Source organism: Phasianus colchicus, chromosome 6, assembly GCF_987193195.1.
Source record: "Phasianus colchicus chromosome 6, bPhaCol1.hap1.1, whole genome shotgun sequence".
In the NCBI taxonomy this organism is placed as follows: Eukaryota; Metazoa; Chordata; class Aves; order Galliformes; family Phasianidae; genus Phasianus; species Phasianus colchicus.
This window is the reverse complement of record NC_143441.1, coordinates 7,113,862-7,137,030: the sequence shown is the minus strand read 5'-3', so window position 1 is coordinate 7,137,030 and position 23,169 is coordinate 7,113,862. Positions and strand designations below refer to the sequence as shown.

General features: G+C 38.4%; 1 protein-coding gene across 2 annotated transcripts in view; it reads right to left on the bottom strand.

Annotated features, from left to right (window-relative positions):
* SEPTIN7 (septin 7) overlaps positions 1-23,169 on the bottom strand; it is a 61,936-nt gene that overhangs the window by 13,977 nt on the left and 24,790 nt on the right. For both annotated transcript variants that reach the window (XM_090142293.1, XM_031590463.2), the window contains exons 3-7: positions 11,910-12,016; positions 6,106-6,206; positions 5,483-5,617; positions 2,705-2,822; positions 761-853 (exon numbers count right to left, since the gene is read on the bottom strand). In XM_090142293.1, the coding sequence (XP_089998419.1) occupies positions 761-853; positions 2,705-2,822; positions 5,483-5,617; positions 6,106-6,206; positions 11,910-12,016 (554 nt within the window). The remainder of the gene's footprint in view (positions 1-760; positions 854-2,704; positions 2,823-5,482; positions 5,618-6,105; positions 6,207-11,909; positions 12,017-23,169) is intronic.

The window sequence follows — 23,169 nt, the reverse complement described above, 5'->3', positions numbered from 1 at the left end:
GAGCAGCTTCAAACAGCTGAAAGGAACAGCATACAAAGATCAAGTATTTGGGTTTCATTCTTGCTTTTATTCTTCCTCTTCTCCTTTAGGCCAGCATATCTTAGTCCCAGGATAGCTTTAATTTGTGCTACTTGTGTTTTATTTGTCTTAGGCAACTCCCACAATAACAAAAGATGTAAAAGCTTTTACAGGCTGCTAAAGAGCAAAAAGAAGTAAGGCTGCAAGTTGGACTTCAACATACGAGAACAAACCAAAAAACACAAGTAAACAAGAAGTCTTTCAACAGCCTGATGGCCCTATGGATTATCTTTAGTCATTCATCTCCATTAAAGGTTCAGAAGATCAATTAGCCAGACAACATTTCTAGTAAGTGTAATGCACACACTTCATGCCACTGCACACCTTTCTGACAGAGGATCCTTGCTTCTTACTGAGCTCCCAGTCAGAACGTGGCAGGTGGATAAAAGTCAAAGAGGGATGGAATAAATAAAAAGCAAGTGATCTTTAAAAGTTAATTAATGAGAATGTAATCTAGTGTTCTCATTCTGAATTTCACCAATGAAAGGGCTTAAGCAATGTCAGAGAAGAATTTCATTCCCTCAGATGGAAAGCAGCAATTCTCAGAACAGCCTTACTTTTTTTTTTTTTTTCCCACCCTCTAAAAAGTCTGGTGAGCTCCTTGCTAAGGACAAAGCTTTTCATTTTCCATCCTCCCTCCAAAGAGAAAAAGACAGCAGTTTTTGAAACAAGAATTTGTTACCTTTATCTTTTTAACAATCTTGTTTTCTTCTTCATCATCTGTTTCTGGAAATTCATATATTTTAATTTTGTGTTCTTGGATTTCTTTCATTATCTAAAAACCAAAAACATTATTTGTTTGAGAAAGTCACACTTTTATAATAACTTATTTCTTGCTGCCAGCTGATTCTCCCTCCTCCTATTTGACCCACAAGACCTTTTTTACTTAAGTTAACACCATGAAACTTGCACAGGTTTAACACCATGAGGCTACTCCAAGGGATTGTTAGCATGACCATCACTTCTTTGGCAGGGGAACACAGCTTAGCACTGGAGACTGCTCATGGAATGCTGTCCATCAGTGTAAGGTAGCAGAAACAACCATCATTTTCTACGCCCAGGCAAACTAGGAGATTTATACTGCTATATGTGCAAATGCAAAAACTAATACAACTGAACTTAAATTCTCAGGCTACTATAGGAATTGGGTAACCTACAAAACAAACAAACAAAAAACCAAACAAAAAAACAACCCAAAATAATAACAACAAAAAGCCTGCAGGCATATTTCAATCCTTTGAATTCCCACATCTATAATTTTCTGTTCCTAGCTCACTCAAGCCTCACTTGCTGGAAGTAAGATCACCCAGTTTAGTCAATAGTTTGATTTTAGCAGCAAGATGTATTGAAAACATTTGCAAGCACTAATTAAAATTTAAGAATAACTGACAGCATCATCATAAATGAGGCTGTACTGTTTTGGTGCCTGATTTGTATGAAGCATAATTTTAGAAACAAACTGATTAGTTTCACAGAATTTTAGATGGAAAAATATTAGACCACTTAGCTTTCAGCTACACTGCATGGCTTTGGAGAATGTTTCTGATTCACAGGTTAGTAATCTCATAAAGAAGATCAGTTTCTAGTTCAGTCAAGGACTTATTTTCAATTTCATTTTGGAAAGCCTGCCCTAATTAACATCAGCTCATTGATAACAGTGTGCATGCATTAAGAAATACACTGCATTCTACATTTTTTTCCTTTTATATAGGGTTACATCCAAAGAAAAACCCAATACATGAGAAGAAACCAAAACAATCTACAGCATCTTGACCAAGCTTCTCCAAGGCAGGAAATGTCTTTCCATATTCAGTCTTGTATCAAGAGTTTTACACGCGGCATCTCTCTTAATATCAACATTTTGAAGAACCTGTTACTTTTAAAACTAGAACTGGACACAGTTTGATGAAACCAACCTAACATCTTGTTCTATCATGTTCTGTGTCCTCCTTATCCTCCTTGTACAGGAAAGCTTAAGTGTTCTGATCACACAGTTGAAATAAGCCAATTGGAAGCACTACCACCAAATTAGTAAAAATGCAAAGCAACAATGTCAATTGTATTAATGTAACAGTTATCTTATCATCTTTAAAAAGTGCTGCTACAGACAAGACTGATTGGCAGGTATACTTTTTCTCATCTACTACCTGATGCAACTTTAATACATCTATGGCAAACACTTTCACGTTGACATGTTAGTAGTAATAATGTATTATTTTAAATACTGGGTTTTTTGCGTGCAAGTTTTGGGGGATTATTATTTTTTTGTATTTTTTTCCCTTTTTTCCCTTCCTTTTCTCTCTTTTTTTTTTAAAACAACTTCTGTTGGGCACCTAAATCTTCAAAGGCCCTTCCTCCCTTACCGATTTTTATCTCAGCAGTGATATACTTCACCTGTCAAGAATCACGTTACACTTAAATCATAGAATCTTCCCCCGAGGACAGAAACAAGATTATTTCACCAAGAAATACAATTAAATCTAGAGATATAAATTACTCAGCTTTGCTGTCTCAAGTCACTGCTTCAGGGTTTGAACCTTGCATGTAAGAAGTTAAATCTCACCATTTCCATAAGGACCAGGTTACTAAGTTATCCCACAGTGTAAATATGAATCTTTCAGCTCACCTGTTTTTTAAACTGTTGGCATTCCTCGGGTGTAAGTGTGTCTGCTTTGGCAATAAGTGGAATGATATTCACTTTTTCATGCAGGCGCTTCATAAACTCTATATCCAAAGGCTTAAGTCTGTAAGACAGCATTAATGAATATAAATTGCAAGGCTTTAAACTAGAACATACAAATTACTTGAGATTTGTCTTGACAGCTATTCTTAAAGCACTGATTTATAAGTGACAGATGCTTGAATTTCAAAAGACTACCTGTAATTGCAATAGGAAATCCCCTACTATTGTACAGTGTTAGAGAAGCAAGTTGTCAGTTAATGTTACTAGTAGACAAGAGACTTCTGCTAGAGGAAATTACACTAATTTAAGCATGTAATAAAAACTCTCCTACTAAGGTTGCAAAGTTCACGAGTTGTTTTTTAATATTGTGTTGATGAAGACAGTTAGAACTGCCTTTGTGCAATCAAAGTAGAAGCACCTCATCTCCAAAGTACTGTGTTTAACAACAGAGTGTTAGCAAAGCTGGTGATAGTAACCCAAAGGAAACATCCACCATAAATACATAAATAACACCAGTGCAGGTCAAAATCATCAACATTTCGTGCTTGCTAAAGTAAAGCCACAGGTTTCAATGCATTAATGCCTTAGAATTATAGCAAGTTTAGTCAGGCTTAAAGGATTCACTTAACGGATTTAACAAGATTATTTCTCATATTAAAGAAATTAGGATTAGCAACAGATTCAATTGGTATTCAAATTTAGCTTCTCCTTTGAATCACATACACACATATATAAATGAATAAAGAAAAAGCCAAAGAAAACATATTTAATTTCACTTTAACATTTTCTACTTGCTACTGAATTTCCCAGCTCCTTAGCGTGCTTCTTTTCAAGAGCTAACACTAATGGCTGTTGAGTTTAAAAGCACTGGTGTGACTATCTGTTCAGCCAAATATGCTTTCCCTCCCCTCATCTCAAACAGCTACCAAAGTCAACTCCATGTCAACAGGCAGATGTCAAAGCAGAACAGTTCCAACTTCAGCACTTGAGACTCAGACATGAAGACTTCATGTGAAGATCCCAGAAGTGCAGGAAGAGGCTGCAATCCATCACCCATCTACCAGCCTCTTCTTTCTCTCCTCCTGTCCCATACAACCTAACTTGTTAGTTCAGATGTTTGTGTGGATACCAGCTACCAACAGTGAGACACATTAAATGGAAGGACCAGAAGTTGCAGCAAGCCTGCTTTTTGCAAGGGTATTAAGTCATTAAGACAAACAAAAGCAAGTTCACCTACAAATGCTTTAATTCACTGTAAACAGATACATGTACGAAGGTGACAAGTATTTGTTTGATGAGTTGTATGGGTTGCTGTCTTCACAGGAAGTACAATGGAAGACTGCACTACCACAAAAGCCAGGTAGGAAGTGAGTAATGTCCTTTCAGAGAAGAGAGCAGTATAGAAGAGGAAATTAATGCTAACGGAAGCACTGATTCTCTCTGTGTTCCATTAATTTCCTTAATTACAGAACAACTCCAATCATTTACCTCTAAAATTGAAAGACACAATGCAAACCTAACTCAACTTTGAACTTTTTTACTATAAGGAACATTTTACCAGCTTCTAAACTAATATTCAAAACTAAAACTTGATTTATCTGCTTTTTTCCATGCAAACAATTTGTACCAATGATGGATTTAAAAGTCCTCAACAGATAAAAGCTGGGAGAAAAAAAGACTTTTTTTTTTTTAAGAATCTCAAATATATATTCAAAAAGTTGATTAACATGAAAGAAGGTTTAGTCTCCCTTTTATTAACATGAAATTTTAGTTTGGCCCAACTAATGAAGCATTATCTGCCTAACATTCAAATATTTGCATTTAAAATTGAAACATACATGGAGTAAAATTGACATAACAAACATGCATGTTGGTGAAAAAACATTTAGGGTAAACCTACACAAGAAAAATAGCCTTTTTTCACTGCCAGAGAAATATTCCTCAGAATTTCTTCTGTCACTTCCTTTGCAAAAACTTTACTACTTTTGATCCATGCAACAAAATACCCTACTTTTCTCCTCCTCCTGGTTTTGAAGGTACTACTTTAAGAGCCTCTGACAACATTAATCAGTTGTAATATATGATAAAATGCTAAGCAACCAAACTCAAAGCCTGCATCTAATACACTCTGGAAATGCAGTTCTCTCTTTCTACCACTAGATAGAAGTCTGATCAAGTTAAAAATGAAGAAGTGGAACACTGCATAATAACTGAAAAAAAAATCTAAAATGCCAATATTAGAATTGTCACTAGACAAAGGATTACTCCCCAGGCGTATGCTTAAAAGGATGCCAGAAACTCTCCATCTTCAATTCATCATTAACATCAGATGGAAGGGGGGAAGAAAAGAGAGCAAAGAGGGAAGGAAAAACTCTGTTGCTTAAAGTGTGAGCCAACTTTTACAGCTGAAATGTATTATTGTATGTAGCAAGTGCATGAACAATGACACAGAGCTAAGAAGTAGCTTTAGCACTTTTGAACACTTCTGTATTTTTAATTGTTCCAATACTATTTTTTCTTGTTATGCAACTGATGTGCAAGCACATTTTCTGGTGTTCTGTCTTACCACCTGTAAAGCTTGCTGATGTTCAGCAAGCCAAAGTAAGCTCATCCTTGCAGTTAGGCACTGTCTGCAGGCCATTTAGGAAAAGTTCCTAAATAAAAATGTCAGAGTGTTTACCTGAGATAAAGACAGAGATAGGAAACTTAACATATACTAACCCATGTCCTGAAGGAGCAATGAAGTATAAACAGCACTGAACTCTATTATCTGGCATCTGACGTCTGTTCACACGAGATTCTGCATTCAGGTAGTCCTCAAATTTACTGTCAATGTAGTCAATAACAGGCTGCCAACTGCAGAGATGACATGAATAAAAACCTGTAAGTTACATCACTTAGGTAAAAACTCTGTCTTTGCTAAGAATTAGTTGACTGGAGTCAACAGTTCACTGGAAAACCCTTATATACACAATTACCTTCATCATAATAGCATTAAATAGAATACTTAGAAGAGTAACCAAAGGAAGTGCTTTGATGGTCCAATCTTGTGAGAGCATATAAATAGGTTCAGCATACTGGAAGTGCTGATAAAGAGCTAAATGTTCTGTCCACTTTAAAGGCATTAAGAGACAAGCTGATAGCATTTCCATCAAGTTATAATGGTAATGAAAACTACAGCAAAGTTTCCAGTTAATGACAAAGTACAGGCAAGTTCAAATACATTAGTTTTTTAACTGAAGATCTAGGCATACACTTAAACTCACAAGGTATTGTATCACACACATAGAAGAAGAAAAAGATAATCCCATATTACTGTGGGAGAACAAAGACTGCCTTCTTACCAATTACTATTATCCACAGCATCTCCAAATCCTGGTGTGTCAACTATTGTAAGTAGTAACTGAACACCACCTTCTTTGATTAAAACTTTTGACTGCTCCACCTGTAAAAAGAATCAGATTAAATGCTTCACAATATAGTCACCAGTTTAAACAAAAGGGAAAAGCACTCAGTGAGTAAGAAACCCAACAAAAAGCTGCCAATCTTTCTACCTCAGGGCAACTTGCTTTGCTTGTAAATCCCAATTTTTTTGGTAATCATTCATTTGTACATCAAAATGGATCGAATTTTAGAAGAAGAACCCATTTAAGTATATTAGATATCCTAATGTTTTATCTCCCTTAAAAACAGGAAAAACCCTAAATTGATGTCAGCACAAAGATATTCTGAGATATCCAGACATTTTCACAAACCAGGTATCATTCTCAATGAAATTGCTAACTTCAGTTATTTTAAAGAAAACAGTTTTTTAGAGCTAAGTCCCACCACCTGCCCAAACCATCTGAAATGTTACATTTCTACTTCAGTTCATCTCTTAAGAGGGTGCTCATTTGTGTTCACCTAGCATAATGCTGGGGAAAGAATCCAAGAAAGTGACTGTTTCCTGTTATAAAGGCAGCAAGACTGGAAGAGAACACAATCCAGCTGCAGTGTGCTGCACCACAACTCACATGATCATCCTGGATTGGCTTTCTGGTAGCTCAGGTCACTGGTGGAAATCTGCCTCAACAAGACAACTGCCACAGCACAAGATCTGATGCAAGATCTGGGTGTGGGAATGCCTGCTAAAGCTCTGACCATCCATATGCAGCACAGCTCTGTGAGCTTGCAGGAAGCTGGTCAGAAAAGTTCAGGCTGAACAGCAAATTGACTGCCAAGTCCATTTTTTCCTCTTTTTTTTTTCCCCTCACATGATGTAGCAATATCTCAGTAATTCTTGGCAATGCCAGTATCAGGTGTATCCAGCAATCAAATTGCATTTGGTGAAAAAAATGTGCTATAATCACTGTCATACCTGTCAATCTGATCCACAACAGTAACAAATGACAAAATCACAGTAGTATTGTGACTCTTTTGAACTGCTTGCATATTTAATCACGCTTTTCCTGATATTATTAGTAATTCAATAGAAATTGTCCTGAAGCTGTTTTCCAGGTACAGATTTAATAAATCAACCATTCAATTTATTGCTCTTAATAGCAAGCGACTGCACACAGCTTTGCAGACATTTATGCCACAACATTGCTTAATATATTGCTTAAGCCTCTTGATCACCAACTACAGAAAGAAAATTCAGCTATATGGAACTACCTGCAAGAACAGCAATGAGCTGTCAGAGTAGCAACTTGGATGGAAAGTTCTTTTTGGAGAGCTCCTTGACCTGCTCACGATTCGATAGATCCTTCCAGTGATACTTAAGAGCTTGCACGTAGCTATTTGTGCAGGTGAAACAGGCTGGCTTACACACACACACACACCCCTGAAAATTGTTGCAAGCACTTTGCAATCATTGGCTATATGATTTAACTTAAAGCTGTAAGACAAATAATCACTCTGCAGAAAGACAAACTAAATACGTCTTGCATAAGTAAAACACTCATAATTAAGGATATACAGAAGCACAGAAAACAACAACAACTTCAAAGAAGTTGCAGCTCCATATTTAACCTCTAAGTATGTAGAAAGCCATTTTTTCCCCCTTACTTATCAGTAAGTATCCTATCCAAGCCAAATCAATCCATTTTGCCTCTAGGTCTGAAGAAAGAATTCAGCAATACCCTGACTGTCTGCAGCATGCAGCCACCATGAGCAGATTCCTCACCCAATAAAAAGACAAAAAAATAAACTCAGTAAGGCATCTTCATAAGATAACTCTCAGCACTGGAATTATCTGGACGATGAGTTATAGGAGAATCTGGGTTGGAGTGGACTTCAAGGCCACCCATGTTCTCCTTCTTGAGCATGCCTAACTGCAAAGTTAGGAAAGTTTAAAACAAAATTAAAAAAACAAACAAACAAAAAAAAAAACCCCAACAAACCAAACACACTAAAACCCACCCACACCCAGCCTAGACACCACCAAGCCATCCTTCCACTAACTGCACAACTTCCATCGTTCCAAAAGTGTCCAGTACAAAGCACAGAGAATCTGTGAATTCATGTAACGTTCTAAAATGTGAAGTTTTAATTATAGTGTGTAGATTCTTTTTCCCTCCTCGAGAACTCCATAGAGAAATTTTCTTGTACACAACTATGCCAGAACTCAAGGCAGTAATCCCCAGGCACACAGTCAACTCAGCCAAGAGTTCACTACTCACAAGCTTTAGCATGCAGAAGATTAACTTCTGATTCCTTGAATTCTTTTTGCTATCTTGCACACAGTAAACACACAACGTTCCTACAACCAAGCTCTCTGCAAGAATAAGAAAGCCATTATGTTTTCTAAATACTACAGATGATAACATTAAGAACTGTACTCTTGCCAAGCACTACAAGGTATCAACTTTTATTCTTCAGCAAAAAAATTCCCAGTAAGTCATTAAATTCTTATGCTCTCATAGTGGAATGCTTTTACAGGAAAAGCAATTAATAAGGAATAATCTTGAATGCGTGTTTATAACAAAGAAAAAGGAAGGTCAGGAGTTCCTTAGAAATGCCACACTAAACATTTCTCTCTGAGTGCAGCTAAATTTCTGAAGTCACCTTCTGACAAATGCCTGCCTTTGTAACTGAATCTCTGCCCACAATGCTAACATCTTACTTGGTGGGAAGGATTGAAATTCTTACTTTTCATCAATTCCTGTAAACCCTACTGCAATAGCAAGGCATTTTCAAATACCTGCTGAATAAGAAACTTGGTCAATCTAATTGTTTGTGAGCACGATGTGGACAGTCAGACCATACCCACCACACAGTGGAAAGGGACAGCAGGTAAAAAAAAGACCTGCCCTACAGCCTCTGGAAAGTTACATTTCTTTTGTAATTTAAATGGATGTGCCCATAGATGGTAAAAGGCAAAGAAAGCAGCAGCATCTGGAAAAGATCCAAAAAATCCCTGTAAACCAGTGTCATTCATAGTTAAGCATCCAAGTGTATCCTATCATCTGGTTTTACAAGTATTCCCAAGGGATTCATGGAAAACATTAGTTCAAGCCTTGGAATTTGAAACTTTTAATAAAAACCCTACTCCAAACAGCCATTTTCCCATGCACTCTGGTTAACTGGGTCACGCTGGTCTATCCTGCAGAGCTACACAGAATTCTGTGACACCAAGCACGTTACAGCTTGGCTATTTTAATGGATTAAACAGGACTTTGCATCCATCTGACATCAAGTCATTTACTATTAACTGCTGGTTTTTGTGTGTTTTCCCTGAAAGGAACACAGAAGATGTGCCTCATGAAACAACGTAAAGCCACTATTGCTTGGGGAATGCTTGAAAACTACAGTTAGCAATTATTTAAGTGAGACTCCTACATGTTTTCTGATTTATGACTCCCATCGTATCAGAGCAGGGAATTATTACCACTGAGGGTTTAGGCTGCTCTCATGTTATGTCTTATCTCCACCCTACAAAACCTTAGCGTTCTGATATTCAGCTTAAAAACACTTATGCAAGTCAAAAGTACAAATCCCATGGATCCAAATACCAGATTTTGTTACAAACTCTTTGATTTGTTATTTGCTTGAAATCACGTACAAACACAGTTTCCAAAACCGTAGTGGCAAATTTTTATTCTCACTTAAAAATTGAAATAAGAGACTTCTGTCTTTGAAGAACACAACAGTTCAGGATAATTAGATCATCTAATTTTGCTATTTAGCACATGAAAAAACTTAACTGAGACTCCAGAAACTCCACGTGAACAGTTTTTAGTTTTTCTTACGCTGGTCCATCATTAGTCAGGGATGGAGTGAGTTACCTTTGAAAGCTGTTTTGTTATTCACTTGCTTGTTTTTAAGTTTGAATGTAATTTTTTTGTTGTTTTTTTCCCAGTTAAAAAAAATCTTCCAATGACAGGATGCCAACTCAGCCTTAAGTTATTTAAAACAATACATGTATGTGAACATAATCTGAATAGGTTTAGCTTCAGCTACCAATGCCACATCAACAATAACAGTCACACCAAGCTTTTCCTCCAATAAGAAAAGTCATCCTATGCAGTCTTCCAGCATTGACTGAGCTTCATTATAGCTCATTAATAAGTTTGTTTTATTAGAGCTAAACTATTGGCACACCTTTTCCATACGACTTAACAGATCTTTAAACCAGGTTCAATCAGCTCAGCCTTTCTTAGTGCTCTAATGCTCCTAATAACAAGCAGGCCCATGGCCCATTTTGGTCCTGTGATTTATGAAATACTTTGACAGACACAGCCAAAGCTTAGAGAAACATACTGTTCACCTCCAGATGTTCAAAAGCTACCCTCCACATAAAAATAAATAAACAAACAATATTCTGTAACAAACACATTTTATGTTAGCATTTGAGAGTTGGAAGTTGAGATAACCAATTTCATTTAACCTTCTGTAGTATGAGCACAAGCAAGTTTTTCCTGGTTATCAGCTAGTGTCCTGAAACAGGATAAAAAGGAAAAAAAAATGATTTAAAAATGTGACACCTATAGCTCCAGAAAGAAAAACAAACATCCCCACAAAATACTAAGGTCAGTGGATCACAGCACTGGAATAGTGCTATCCAATTCCACTGAGCATTCAATTTTAGAATTTCTGTTTAGTGTTCCAAGTACCTACTAGCTCAACACAAGGTTTTCTAATCCCCTCTTGACAGCTCTGTCAGTACACAATCACTTTGGACACAGCTGAGGTGATCCGAGTGTCACACTCTGCAGTTGGAGGAGCTGTGAGGGACAACAGCAGCAGTCGTGAGCCATAACCTGGTACTTGGCAGAGGTGTGTATTAAGTTGGATTTATCATAAGCTGTCTTCACCAAAATCTTAAGTGTCTGACAGACATCAAGAGAAATGAGTGGAGCTAGTGTGCTCTTATTCCTTTGTGCAACTGTGGAGGCAGAAAATAGCTGACTGAAGAGCAGTTATTTCCTAAGCTACTAATGACACCAAGAAGGCATTTAGTTATTTCTTAGTATTAGGTTGCTTTGTTTTTGAATAATATCTTTTATAATATGAACAACATGCTCCTCTTCTCGAGAAGAAAATATATTTAATAGCAGCAAAATATTACAGAAAACAAATAGATCAAGTTCTGCTTTTTCAATGTGACTAAGCATTTTAGTTGTAACACACACTAGCAGGAACATATTCTTTGCCTACAGAGTCTAGTGCTTAAAGTCAGCCAGGTCCACCCTAGTCCAGAATAACAACTTCTACCTGGTAGAAAATGTACCACAAAGAAGATAGGTTGCAGAATACTGCTGTGTGCTGTTTGACACAAAAGATTTGCAGTGAGTGGAAGGACCTAATAATACAGTTTCTGAAAGCCTGCTTTAAAGATTTTTTTACTGCACATTTATGTATTTCTGCCTATACACTCAATATCTTAATTGACAGTAAAACATTCCACTTCCCAGCAGGACTGAAGCCATATGATATTCCTGAAGCACAGGCAGCATACAAGCTCCCACACTTCAAAAGGCTACAAGTTTCATAGCCTGAAAGTTTGGTGTAGTTACTGTATGCTGGGCTACACACTAAGTATTTAGTAGTGGTTAACACTATGGCTGCACTTCTTTAAGATATATGTACTTATCTGACAACTGTATCACCTTATGTCACTAAATTGCAAGTTAATTTACTCAAGCTGCAGTCTTCCCCCCAGACATACCTGTACAGTCTTTTTAATTCTGTGTGAAGGACCTGGATACTCCGGGGAATATAATTCTGTTAAGAATAATGAGTTGATTAATGTTGATTTTCCCAGTCCAGATTCACCTAGAAGAAAACAGAACAGTTTAGTAAAACATAGCATCAGAGATGGTATAAACACCTAGATGGATACTTCAAATACTCTTAAAATATAATACCTGAAAATATTCACTTCTTTCTGAGGGCTTGAGATGCTATCATCTTCCAGATATATATACTTTTTTTTTTTTTTTTAAACAGCACATCAAACTGTCACTGTTAGGTTCTATAAACATTCATTTTCCAGATCACATTTTTAGTAATGCTAAGTGCATTTAGTACTTCTTCAGAGCTCCTGTTAAAATATACAAAGGCTGTACTGCCCCAATTAAAGTTTATTAACAAGTCACCACCCTGATAGTAGTTTGTGTCATGGTATCAAAGTGAATTAATTTATCTCCTTTATGTTGATTTGAAGATCTTACTATGGGGCAGGGAGTGGTGGAAGGAAAGTAAGAACTTGAGATTATTTTGTTTTCATTACTGAAGTCATGAGAGCTAAAATGAGGTTTCAAACCTATGTGGTTTGCATGGCAATTTTGTTGGTGGTGCTGCAGCATGGAAGGGGAATGGATTTTATTTGTGGTAGGTTTATTTGCTAAATTGGTCATGAACAACAGTAAACCAGCCTTCCTAAAGAATCTGGAGACAGCATTGTCACGACAATCCAAATGAATATATTTACAAATCCCATCATAAAAATTACCCCCATTTATAGTTCCAAATAGACAGGAGCAAGAATTCCAGATCAACTACTTGCATTACAGTACTTAGAAATGCAAGTCTTTTACTTAGGTTTGTATCATAAAAGAGTTACTTCAATGCAATAATGCACACCAGCATGAAAGTAAGCAAAAAGAGATTCATTCTTCTTTACAGTTTTCCCTATGTGGTGGTTAACAGTGACACAAATTTGCTCTTGAGGCAATGCACTCAGATACAAACCAAAACTAGCCTGCTACACCCTGTCCACCATCCAAAACACTGACGGTTTTAGAGACTAAATTTCAGGCTTCAAAACTTGTCTCAGTGAGCGTCCTATGTTAACATAAGTAATCAAGAGCTACAACACAGAGAGCAGCTATGAGCTTCAGCAGACAAGCCTGTGTTTCCGCTGTAATCGCTGGCTGGATTTCATCCACCAGCTAGTTTATACGCATCAGCCAGCTCCATTACAAGCACGGAGCTCCAAGTCTCCGTGGTACTGAACAGAGCAATCTGATTAGCTGTACTGTAACTGGATTAGCAGCTGTTGAAATGCTGCAAGTGGAGCTCCTGCAGTCTGGCTCTGCTGTGAGCAGCGCTCCTCCTGCCCAGCCCACCCTGCCTCAGAGCTGAGCTCGCCTGCAGGGATCCATCATGTGGGGAGCATGGGCCAAGGAGACCCCCCCAAGTTATAACCTCAAAGCAGAACTGCTGCGAGCACAGACCCCAGAACGACAGCAATCCAAAAGCTAGGGGGGATGAGTTTGCTGACAAGCATTTCATAACTATCATTGCAGATTTTGCCTTTTTCTGCAGCCAGATCTCTTAGATGTTTCACTGCGCAGCAAATACATTGCTGAGAAGTGCCTGGTTGCAAGAGACACACATACACTGATGCTCTTCACTTGCTCAGGGCATGCCCAGCTGCATTTCCAAGGCTCCCTAGTAAACCTGCAGTGGACAGAAGCTCCCACAAAGCTCAGCTTGCCCACCCACCCAATGCTGCAGCCAGTTTGAAGCTCTGGATTCCTCCCACTGCTCTGCTCAGGACACACGCATCGTTCCAGGTAAGCTGGAGGATTATTTATCCACCCTACTGAACCCCATTTTGCAATTTATAAATCATATTCATTAGCTGATCACTCCTCCCTCTTAGCTGACCATAATCTCCCTAAAGGCTCTCTGTGCATGTTGAAGAAGCTGCAGAAAAACATTTGCGTAGCCAGTTCAACTTACATATATATATATATAAATTGTCCCTTCTTTCCTCTCAGGCTTACTGCAAGTAAAAGTGGAAAACGCAGCACAAACACTCCTCTCAAATACTACACTGCTTGTTGTAATACCACTGAAATCCAACATATGGAAATGAGATCTTTAGCTTTGAAAAGATTTGATGAAGAGCCAAGCAGCTCACCCAAGATGGCTGCTGCAGCTGCAGTACTGCACACAGTCTGCTTTCTGACCTACTGCAGCATCAGGAGCTGACAGATTTGGGGTTTCCTTCCAAGGATAGGAAGGCAGTTTTCAGCTGAAGTCAGCCAAAAGACAACACATTAATGACATTCATGCACCACCCTGTGCTCAAAGGTGCCCAGCCACCTGAAAGCACGTACTGATACTAACTTTAATCAACCAGTGCAGATTGCAATAGTTCAGACTGCTCAACTACTACACCACCTTACAGTTAATACTTGTGATGGCAGTTAAGGCTCTAGTGGCAAATAAATTACACTGAAACCAACTGGAACATTCAATTCTGTACTATGGGGAGTCACACTGCTCCCAGTGCTGTCCAGTAGGAGATTCTCTGGTGACTGCAAAGGATGCAGAATTAGAGAAGCTAAATATGTTCAAGCAATTCTAGCCAGCCTCACACGTTTAATTATTCTGATCTTAGCTAGAAATATGTTAAACAAAAAACCTTTGCTTTTCCCCAAACAGAGGCTTGTTCAATGCAAATTCAGCTGAAAGGACTCCCTGCTGGAAAGGCTAGAAATGCAGCTTCAGACGATTCAATTGGCTACAAATACTACAAACAAAACATAAGACAAAAGGAAAAACAAATTGAATTTACTTTGCTTTAACATAAAAAGCACATCCACAAAAGACATATCCTCCCCACTTTATGTAAGCATTTCTGATGAGATTTTGGACTGTTAACACACCATAAAGAGGCAGAAGGATACAAGATGACAGAACCTTTTCAGTGGTCCTACCTTCCAATTGCTCTGTGCATCATGACACATAACTAGATCCAGCAGCCTAATCAAGAGTGATTTTTAAGAGACTTTTCTGTTTTCAGCATAAAATAATTCACTTGAGAAAGGAATATAATGAAATCCTGAGACTTTGCAAGGTAATTCTGAACCCTGAAGTTCAATTACTGTTTATGATGTTCACATGGTGCTGACTTCCTTTCCTGTGCCCTCACTCTCCCACTAAATGTTTCATATATGCTTCAGGTTTCTTCTCAACTTTCAATTCTCCCTTCAATATTTTGTGCCCATGCTATCAGCAAGTTAGTGCTTTAGTATTCCAACATTTTCCCAAGCTGCTTTTCCTTTGAATTCATACCCTTATACATTGAGTTAGCCATCCCATTGGTAGAATTAAGCAGGTGCTTCTGTTATACAGACCCACCAGTCTTACAAAAGACCATCTTTTGCTAGATTGGAAGAACTGGCAAAAGTTCTGACTCTTCACACGTCTATGAATGTCTAAGTGTCTGCAAACATTGCAGCTTCTCCTCACACTTTGTTAAGTTGTATATATCCAGTGCCTATTTTTTCTCTAGCTCAAATTCTATCCATCGGCTCTTGTTCCAACTTTGTTACTTCAAAGGAACTTAGGCTGCAAGCCTCTCCTCCCTACGATAACAGAAATGAATTCTTATCCTTACATCTTAATGACACTGCTTTTTTTCCACCATTCATTGTTGTGGCACGTTGAGAATGTGGCCTATTTCCAACCTCCTCCAACTTTTCAACCTCCACCATCCTTATTCAATCAAGTACAAGAGGAACGGGCACGCACTCCAATCCAGCTTCCAGCTTTACATGTGATTGCTGTTATATTCCTAACTCCAGCTGGAGAGCACTGTCTTCCCATTCCACGCTCCATTCCCTCAGAATGCACCACGTATCATCTTCAGGTCATCGTATCACCCTGAAAATCCAGGATCAATTTTCTACTGCCATCTCTTCGTGCTTTTAGAAATCTTTTTCTAAAATCCAACCCTTCAACTCAGAAGGACGACTCACACACTTAGATTTATGCGTGTGCATTAAACATGATCCAGATAACTAATCAGTGCTGAAGATTCTCAGCGCGGTCTCTGCAAGTTTCATTTGCTTATTCTACTCCCTCAATGAACAAGAAAAATTACTCTTGCAGATTTGACCAGAAGTTTGCTTCTCTTCACTAACAATTAGCAGCTACCACCACTGCAGCAGCATTTCATGTTCGTGCCCTATGACATTCAATTACACCACTGGGAATGTGACTACACACACTATCTGTGCCCAGGAATTTCAAGTTGCTTTCCCAGGCTCCAAGCAGAACCCATAAATTCACAGTTAAGCTGCCCTGAGAAGCTTCATGCACTGTCACCAAGATGACCCAGCTTCAGCCACTGTATCTACGTAGAGCAGCAATACCTGCAGATTCAAAATCACAAACTGTGGTGGGTGAGAGAATCCATAGTCACCTGAGGTGCCTCAGACTTTAGCAGAGACAAGCCAACAGCACCTCACGTTCCAGACAAGTTTTCTACTGCACATTTTTCCCAAAGCTCCACTGCATTTTAAGAAGACTGTATTTAAGACTTATCAGTGCAAACCAGTCAAATATTATGCTGCAGAGCCTTTAATCCAACACATTTCTTCTCAGACACAGGGGTAGAGATTTTTAGCCCCAGACAGACATTTAAAAGGGATCAAGTTCAACAGAGTAAGTGCTGTACTTCCCAACAAAATAACTACACAGAATATTTACATCAAAGCATATTTTATTTTTAGCAGGTATGTTAGGCTTCCGATGGAACCTCTCCCATTATATAATTTCTAATTCAGTTTCTGCTTAAAATACAGTCCCAGCAGTTTGATGTTGCTGATTCAAAGGAGGAAAAAGCTTGTCAGAAGACAAAAATCATGCATTTCCTTTCATCCCTATACAATCATAGTACATGCTCACGACAGCACCTGCAGCTTTATGCAATGGCCCACGTCTTTGATGCTGCTGTACCACAGTTTTCAGTTTTTACACAAAAGTGAAGCTAGATGAATAATCTAAGTTCATGAATAACCAAAGAGCAGACTAACAAGCAGCGCTGAGAGCAAGCAGGAGATGGAATAGGCTTCTCACAAAGGGGGAACGATGCTCTGCCACATGTCATTACAGATGACCACAAAACGGAGGCTACAAGATGCTTTTAATTTTAAGTCTAATTTTAGAAATTTTCATAAAGGCTGCTTCCTGCCTTCACAGAACTCTGCAAGACACAAAACAATGTTTCAATGCACGTATCAGAGCATTCAAACGGACCCAATGGAAGCAGGGCTGGGCACACCACCACACTCTACAGCCTCTCCCATCTATCTACAGTACCCTGTAGGACGTTGTCATGTGAAATCTTGCAGACAGTTCAACTTGGTGTTTTGTAGGCGTTCACAATGGGAATAAAGCCAAGGCTCCACCATTTCGTTATTTATGCTCCAAATTCAAGTTATGGAAGTAACATCTGCTAGAGCCACAGAGCTGATCCTAGCAAAACATTGCTGGGAAGTTTGCTAGCAATAAATTTGCTTTTGCCTATCAGCAACTGCGTCAACAACAACAAGAATCTAACATTCAGTATACAAGGAGACGATTTCATCAACTTTCTTCGAGCATAACTTAAAATTTAAGTGCAATAACTGAGGACAGTATCTTGGCATATTGTTCTGGCCACAGATCCCATCTAAATAATTCAGAAAAGCCAATAAAAGCAGGGAACTGAAGTACTTCGGAAGAATACTGCAAGAGATTTAAGATAGCTTTTCTCAAATAATATTAATTCTTCTAGCTTTCTGCAACTTCACAGTTTAAAATGGCTGTGAAACACTGGATTTATCTGATCAGATTTTGGCTGCTGTCAAAAGAAATGCCCCCCTACTCCTAACCACTGCTTATGCTGGGATTCATCCTGCAGCCTGGCGAAGCAAGACATGATGTCCAGTACCTGAAGGGGGCCTACAGAAAAGATGGAGAGGGACTTTTTATAAGGGCATGTAGTGACAGGATGAGGGGAAGTGGTTTTAAACTGGAAGAGAGTAGATTTAGACTAGATATTGGGAAGCAATTTTCTTTACTGTGAGGGTGGTGAGACACTGGAACAGGTTGTCCAGAGAGGCTGTGGATGCCCTCTCCCTGGAAGCATTCAAGGCCAGGCTGGATGGGGCTTCATGCAACCTGGTCTAGTGGGAGGTGACCCTGCCTATAGCAGGGGGGTTGGAACCAGATGATGTTAATCGTCCCTTCCAATCCAAATCATTCTATGATTCTATGATTCAGCTAACCAGGGCATGAAAATTTGTGGAAAGGAAAAGGAGGGAAAGTAAACACGATTTGCAAGATAGCTTCTCGAGTTAAATGTCTTACTTCGTCAATCATGAGGCAAAGAAAGCTACTTGTCAGCATTGAACAGTATCTAGTCCACTAAAACCAAAGAACTGAAATCACTCATTTCTGTTCAATCAAAGCTCTTGCACGTGACTGCAGATGGTAAAAACAGCCCACACTGTTGGTCCATCCAAATCTAGCACCAGTAACAGCTGAAGTGTGACAAGCTAGAATTCAGCATCTAGGCTGTATGCAGCTTCAGGTACTCAGCTAGTGCAGCAGCCCAGGCTTGCCAAAGCTCACTTTGATTTGTTTTTTGTGCTAGTTAGAAGAAAACCCTACGGCTGATAAAGATGTATTCACACTGCAATGCAGTTTAGAAGACATTACAAGCAGTAAGGAGTTGTCAAAACTGACCTACATGGAAAATCTAAATTCACAAGCTCTCTGTGAAATAACTGGGTTGAGGGATTCAACTGAAAATGACAAACTGCAGAGCTCCAAGACAACAATCTTTTGTGGTTAAATCCTATAACCAGCACACACCTTGAATTTTCACCTATCTTAATGAAAGCAAAATGAAATGTCTTCATAAAAGAAGGAGAAAAATATCTGGGTCCAAAATGAGAAAAGGAAAGGAACAAAGACAGTAGTGAGAGATGCTAGAGGAAGATGCTCTGTAAGACTATAAGCATACACCTTAGAATACCACTGCTATGTTTAGAAGAACTACGCAGCTAGAGAAAGCTGCAGAGCTGGACATACACTCTGAAGAGAGACAAAGCAATGAATATAATTCATTGAATTTCCCAATTATATGAAATTTCATTAAAAATAGAAGAGAGAGGGGAAAGACAATAGGAACACAATTTTTATCTATACATTATTAATCCACTACTATGCATTCCTATCAACAACTAACTATATAGCATTTTCAGCACATACTGTAACTCCTAAAATAGCTTTAGCTCTTGAGTCAGCAGATGTTAATCAATATCACAGATTAATTAGTCACAGAAAGGTCCTTCATTACTTGAGCAGAAAAAAAACCTCACACAGCTCTCTATATGACCATGAGGAGATTTTAACAAAAAAGGGATTTGGATTTCTTAACATTTAAGGATAAAAAGAGACCGCAGTACAAACAGGGGATCAACATCTTAGCAGCCCACATTACTTGCTTTCTGCTTAAAACCAGCAAGTTCTACACATCAGCTCAGGCAAAAGGAAAGAAAGGTGAAGCCTATTAAGCAGGACCTTACTCAAACAAACAAACAAACAAACAAAACAATTTTGATAGAACTAAGGCAAGAGCAACAGTATCACAGAAGATTTGAGAAGGACAAAAGTAGATTTTTTATTTAAATAGAAATTAATGAGTCTTTTGCATAAGTCTAGAAAGAGCACCCAGACTGACTTACTCAACACTGTTGTTCTCTTTCAAATTACACAAGTGCATAATAAAAACTACTGGAAATAAGAGCTGAGCACTTTCAAAACATCCCAGGTGAAAAATTCTATTATTAAAGCAATCCATAAAATACGTCAGAGGACTAAACAGATTTCTGGTGCCTGTCAAAATTCCCCTTACCACCTTATACCTCATCTTTCAATGCCTTCTATTCTTGATGTCTGCGTAAGCACTTGTTATTGCAGGCAGCACAAAGGAAACTATGTTAGGACAAGGCACTTAACAACTGGCACAAGTGGCAGGAGAAAGATGGACAGCTTACTTCCACAAATTTACCCCTGTAACATTGTTCTGGGGTGATAAATAATGAAAAACAGGGCAACAGCCTCTGCAAGGGAGGGAATTCTACGTGTGCTTTCCAGTATTGGCTTAGTGTTAATGAAACAATGAGTAGAATAGATGCAGAGATGTTATCTGTGGGGTATGCTGCTACCCCTTTTGAACAGTCTTGGCAAAACATATGTATTTAATACCTCATTTACTTGACATTTACTATGTCCTGTTTCCATGAGGTAGGTCCCCGTGCACTCCATAAAAATGGGTATTTTTCTTTTTAGGAAGAAATATGTAAGCTGAGGTAGGTTAGAATCAGCTTGCACTGTCCAAACTATACCTTTTTTAATGCCAAGAAGAATTTGTGTTGCTTAAACTCCATAAGTCATTGCTTCGAAACTGCTACCACAGCTATTTAGTTTTCTAGTAATTACTCAGAGGAAAACTGAGATGCTTTTGTAGCGAACAACAGGAGCGAACATTTAGAAAGGAGAAAGGGAAATGGATATGCCTGCTGATAAGGTGATACCCTAAGACCTGCCCGGTGTGTTCACTCTTAGTGAGCTCCCTGTGTCTCTTGGTGACTGAATGTGAAAGGGGACTTCTGAGCTCCTTAGAACTAGGGAGAACACAGAGCCAGGGATGCAGAATGAGGCAGTCACAGGCTTGGTCTCTGCAGCAAATTATAGTGATGTATAATGAGATTAGGCAAATGTTTCCCCCTATCAATTCTTCAATCAGTCAAATGCAATATTAAAAATAAACAACAACAACAACAAAAGCCACTGACTTCACACCAGCATGAAAATCTGACTTTGCCTTCTTTCTCAATGCCTGTGAAGCAGTTAGCTGCTGGTTTGTGCCATGCCTGGCACTCATACAGCAATTTCCTCTGAATTATCAACTCTGAATACACTCTGCATTCTGGCCAACAGTGTATCCCTCCAACACCTAAGAAATAAAAACATCTTGCTATTTCTCTTCTACCACAGTGTGAAGGTATCCTTTTAAATCAGTCTTTTTATATAAAATGTAACAAAATCTCACTTTGTCTCCTGTTTGAATATCTGCACTACTCTAAGGCTCTGGGTCCCACTGGGGATTTTAGGGTTAAGTGCACCTAGCCTCACAAAAGTAAATCAAATATTCTGGTAACTTTCATACTCCATAACCCAAAATATGAGCCTAATGGCTTTGGATGATCTATAGATCATCCAAACAGATTTGATGATCATGTAAAATGGAAAAGCTGAGTCTGAAGTAGCTTGTCCACAGTGAAATGCTTCTCATCCCCTTGTGCCACCTTGAGGAGCTTGTTTTAGCAATTCCCAAACAGATTCCTGTTCAAGTTAGGTGCTGTAAGCACGTGGCTCATCATCTACTGGTTTATACTGAAATCAATGAAATAGTCATTTACTAACAGCCTACAAAAAATTAAGAAAACCTTCAGTGATGCATGGAAGTCCACATAAGATACATCTGATTAATATGCAGCCATTTATTAACAGTTTAACACATTAAAATGTTTCCTACTCAATAAAAACTCAGAGTCACCCATAAATATATATAAGTAACATTTCCATAACTAATAAATGTTTTGTTTGAACCATAGCCTAAAAAAACACATACAAAAACAAGATTACACTTGTGCTACCTATGTGCTACACTTGTACTTATGCTAAATAATGTGCCATTTATAAAGCAGGATAAGTTTTGTTTGACTTACAGTGAAGACTTGCCTTCATCCTACGCTGACTGGACGGATCAATGGCACCAACAAGGCACAGTGCCAAAGCACAGATGTACTCACTTATTAACAAGAGCTAATCTGATGCATGACTGCAGCTAAGCATTGCTAGAGGATGTGCTGCTCTCCTGAGCTCTCAAAAGTTTCAGACTGCTACAGATTTCACAAAACACCATTTCTAAATATTTACCTTGGATTATTTTTCAGAGACGTCCTACAAAAATTGAGGATCTCCATAGGATGAGCATCCCTTCCAGATAAAAGGGTTGAACACTCCTCAAGGAAAAACATTTCAGATAAACATAAATCCTTCATTACAGCCATCACGATACAGTCAGTGATTCTGATGTTTTTAGACTTTTAGACAAAAATTCAGAACAATTCCAAGAAAACCTAAGCTCATTTTGACAAGTTTCTGAAACAAATGACTAATTCCCAAAGTGGTATCAACCAGGACTGCTACCAAAGAAAAGAAATCCCAAACTCTGCATCACCCATTCCTTGTGTTGACATGAGATTTTGTCACATAGACCACCCCTGCTTGCTGCTCCCAGAGGACTGTCCAGCTGGATTCACATGCTGATCCTACCTGGACAAAGCACGATTAGCTGTTTCAGCAGCAGAACAGACTTCAGGCTGGCCAAAAAATGAATTAAAGCCTGAAGAAACAGTTGCTTTTGTTGGATGACAGTTTTTCCTAATTAAACCAGCATGGCACTTAAAAATGCCACTGAGACCAGTGTGCCTCTTTAAATACTTAGAATGATGGATAACCACTTCTGTGGTCTTACTTACATAAGAGACGTCCCCCCAATGCCAATTGAATGTTCCCATCCAAGCATCTTTAAAAGACTGCCTGTTATATTAAGAAACAGTGTGAAAAAGGAATCCCAGCATCTGTGCAAAAACAGAATCAGTTTTAAAAAGCTCCAGACAGAAACTAGTCAAGAAGAGGCTGAACACACATGGAATGAATAGTTTAATTTTTCCCCCTTCACATTGTTCTGTTTTTCATTACACAAGAAAACTCTTCAAGGCTTTGCAATGGAAGGCACTTGTTTCCATAAAAATCAGAGTAACCTGGTTAGAAAACAGAAAACCTGTCAAATGCACAGTATTGAAAATATTGCAGATTTTACAGTTTTTGAAGATGTGCAATTACTGAAAGGCTATCAAAATGAAAAAAAAAAAAAAAACAGAAATAAAGAAATAAAAAAGTCCAGTGTTGACTCCAGTACTGCATTAAAAATGGGTTTCTGTACAGTGTTTTATCCATTAACTTCTGTGAAGCTCATCATCCTTGCCATGTTTTGTTGGGAGATCTCGTAAAGGAACCACGGACTTTGGAAATGGCAGATCATCGTATTTTCCAGTGGTAACTTT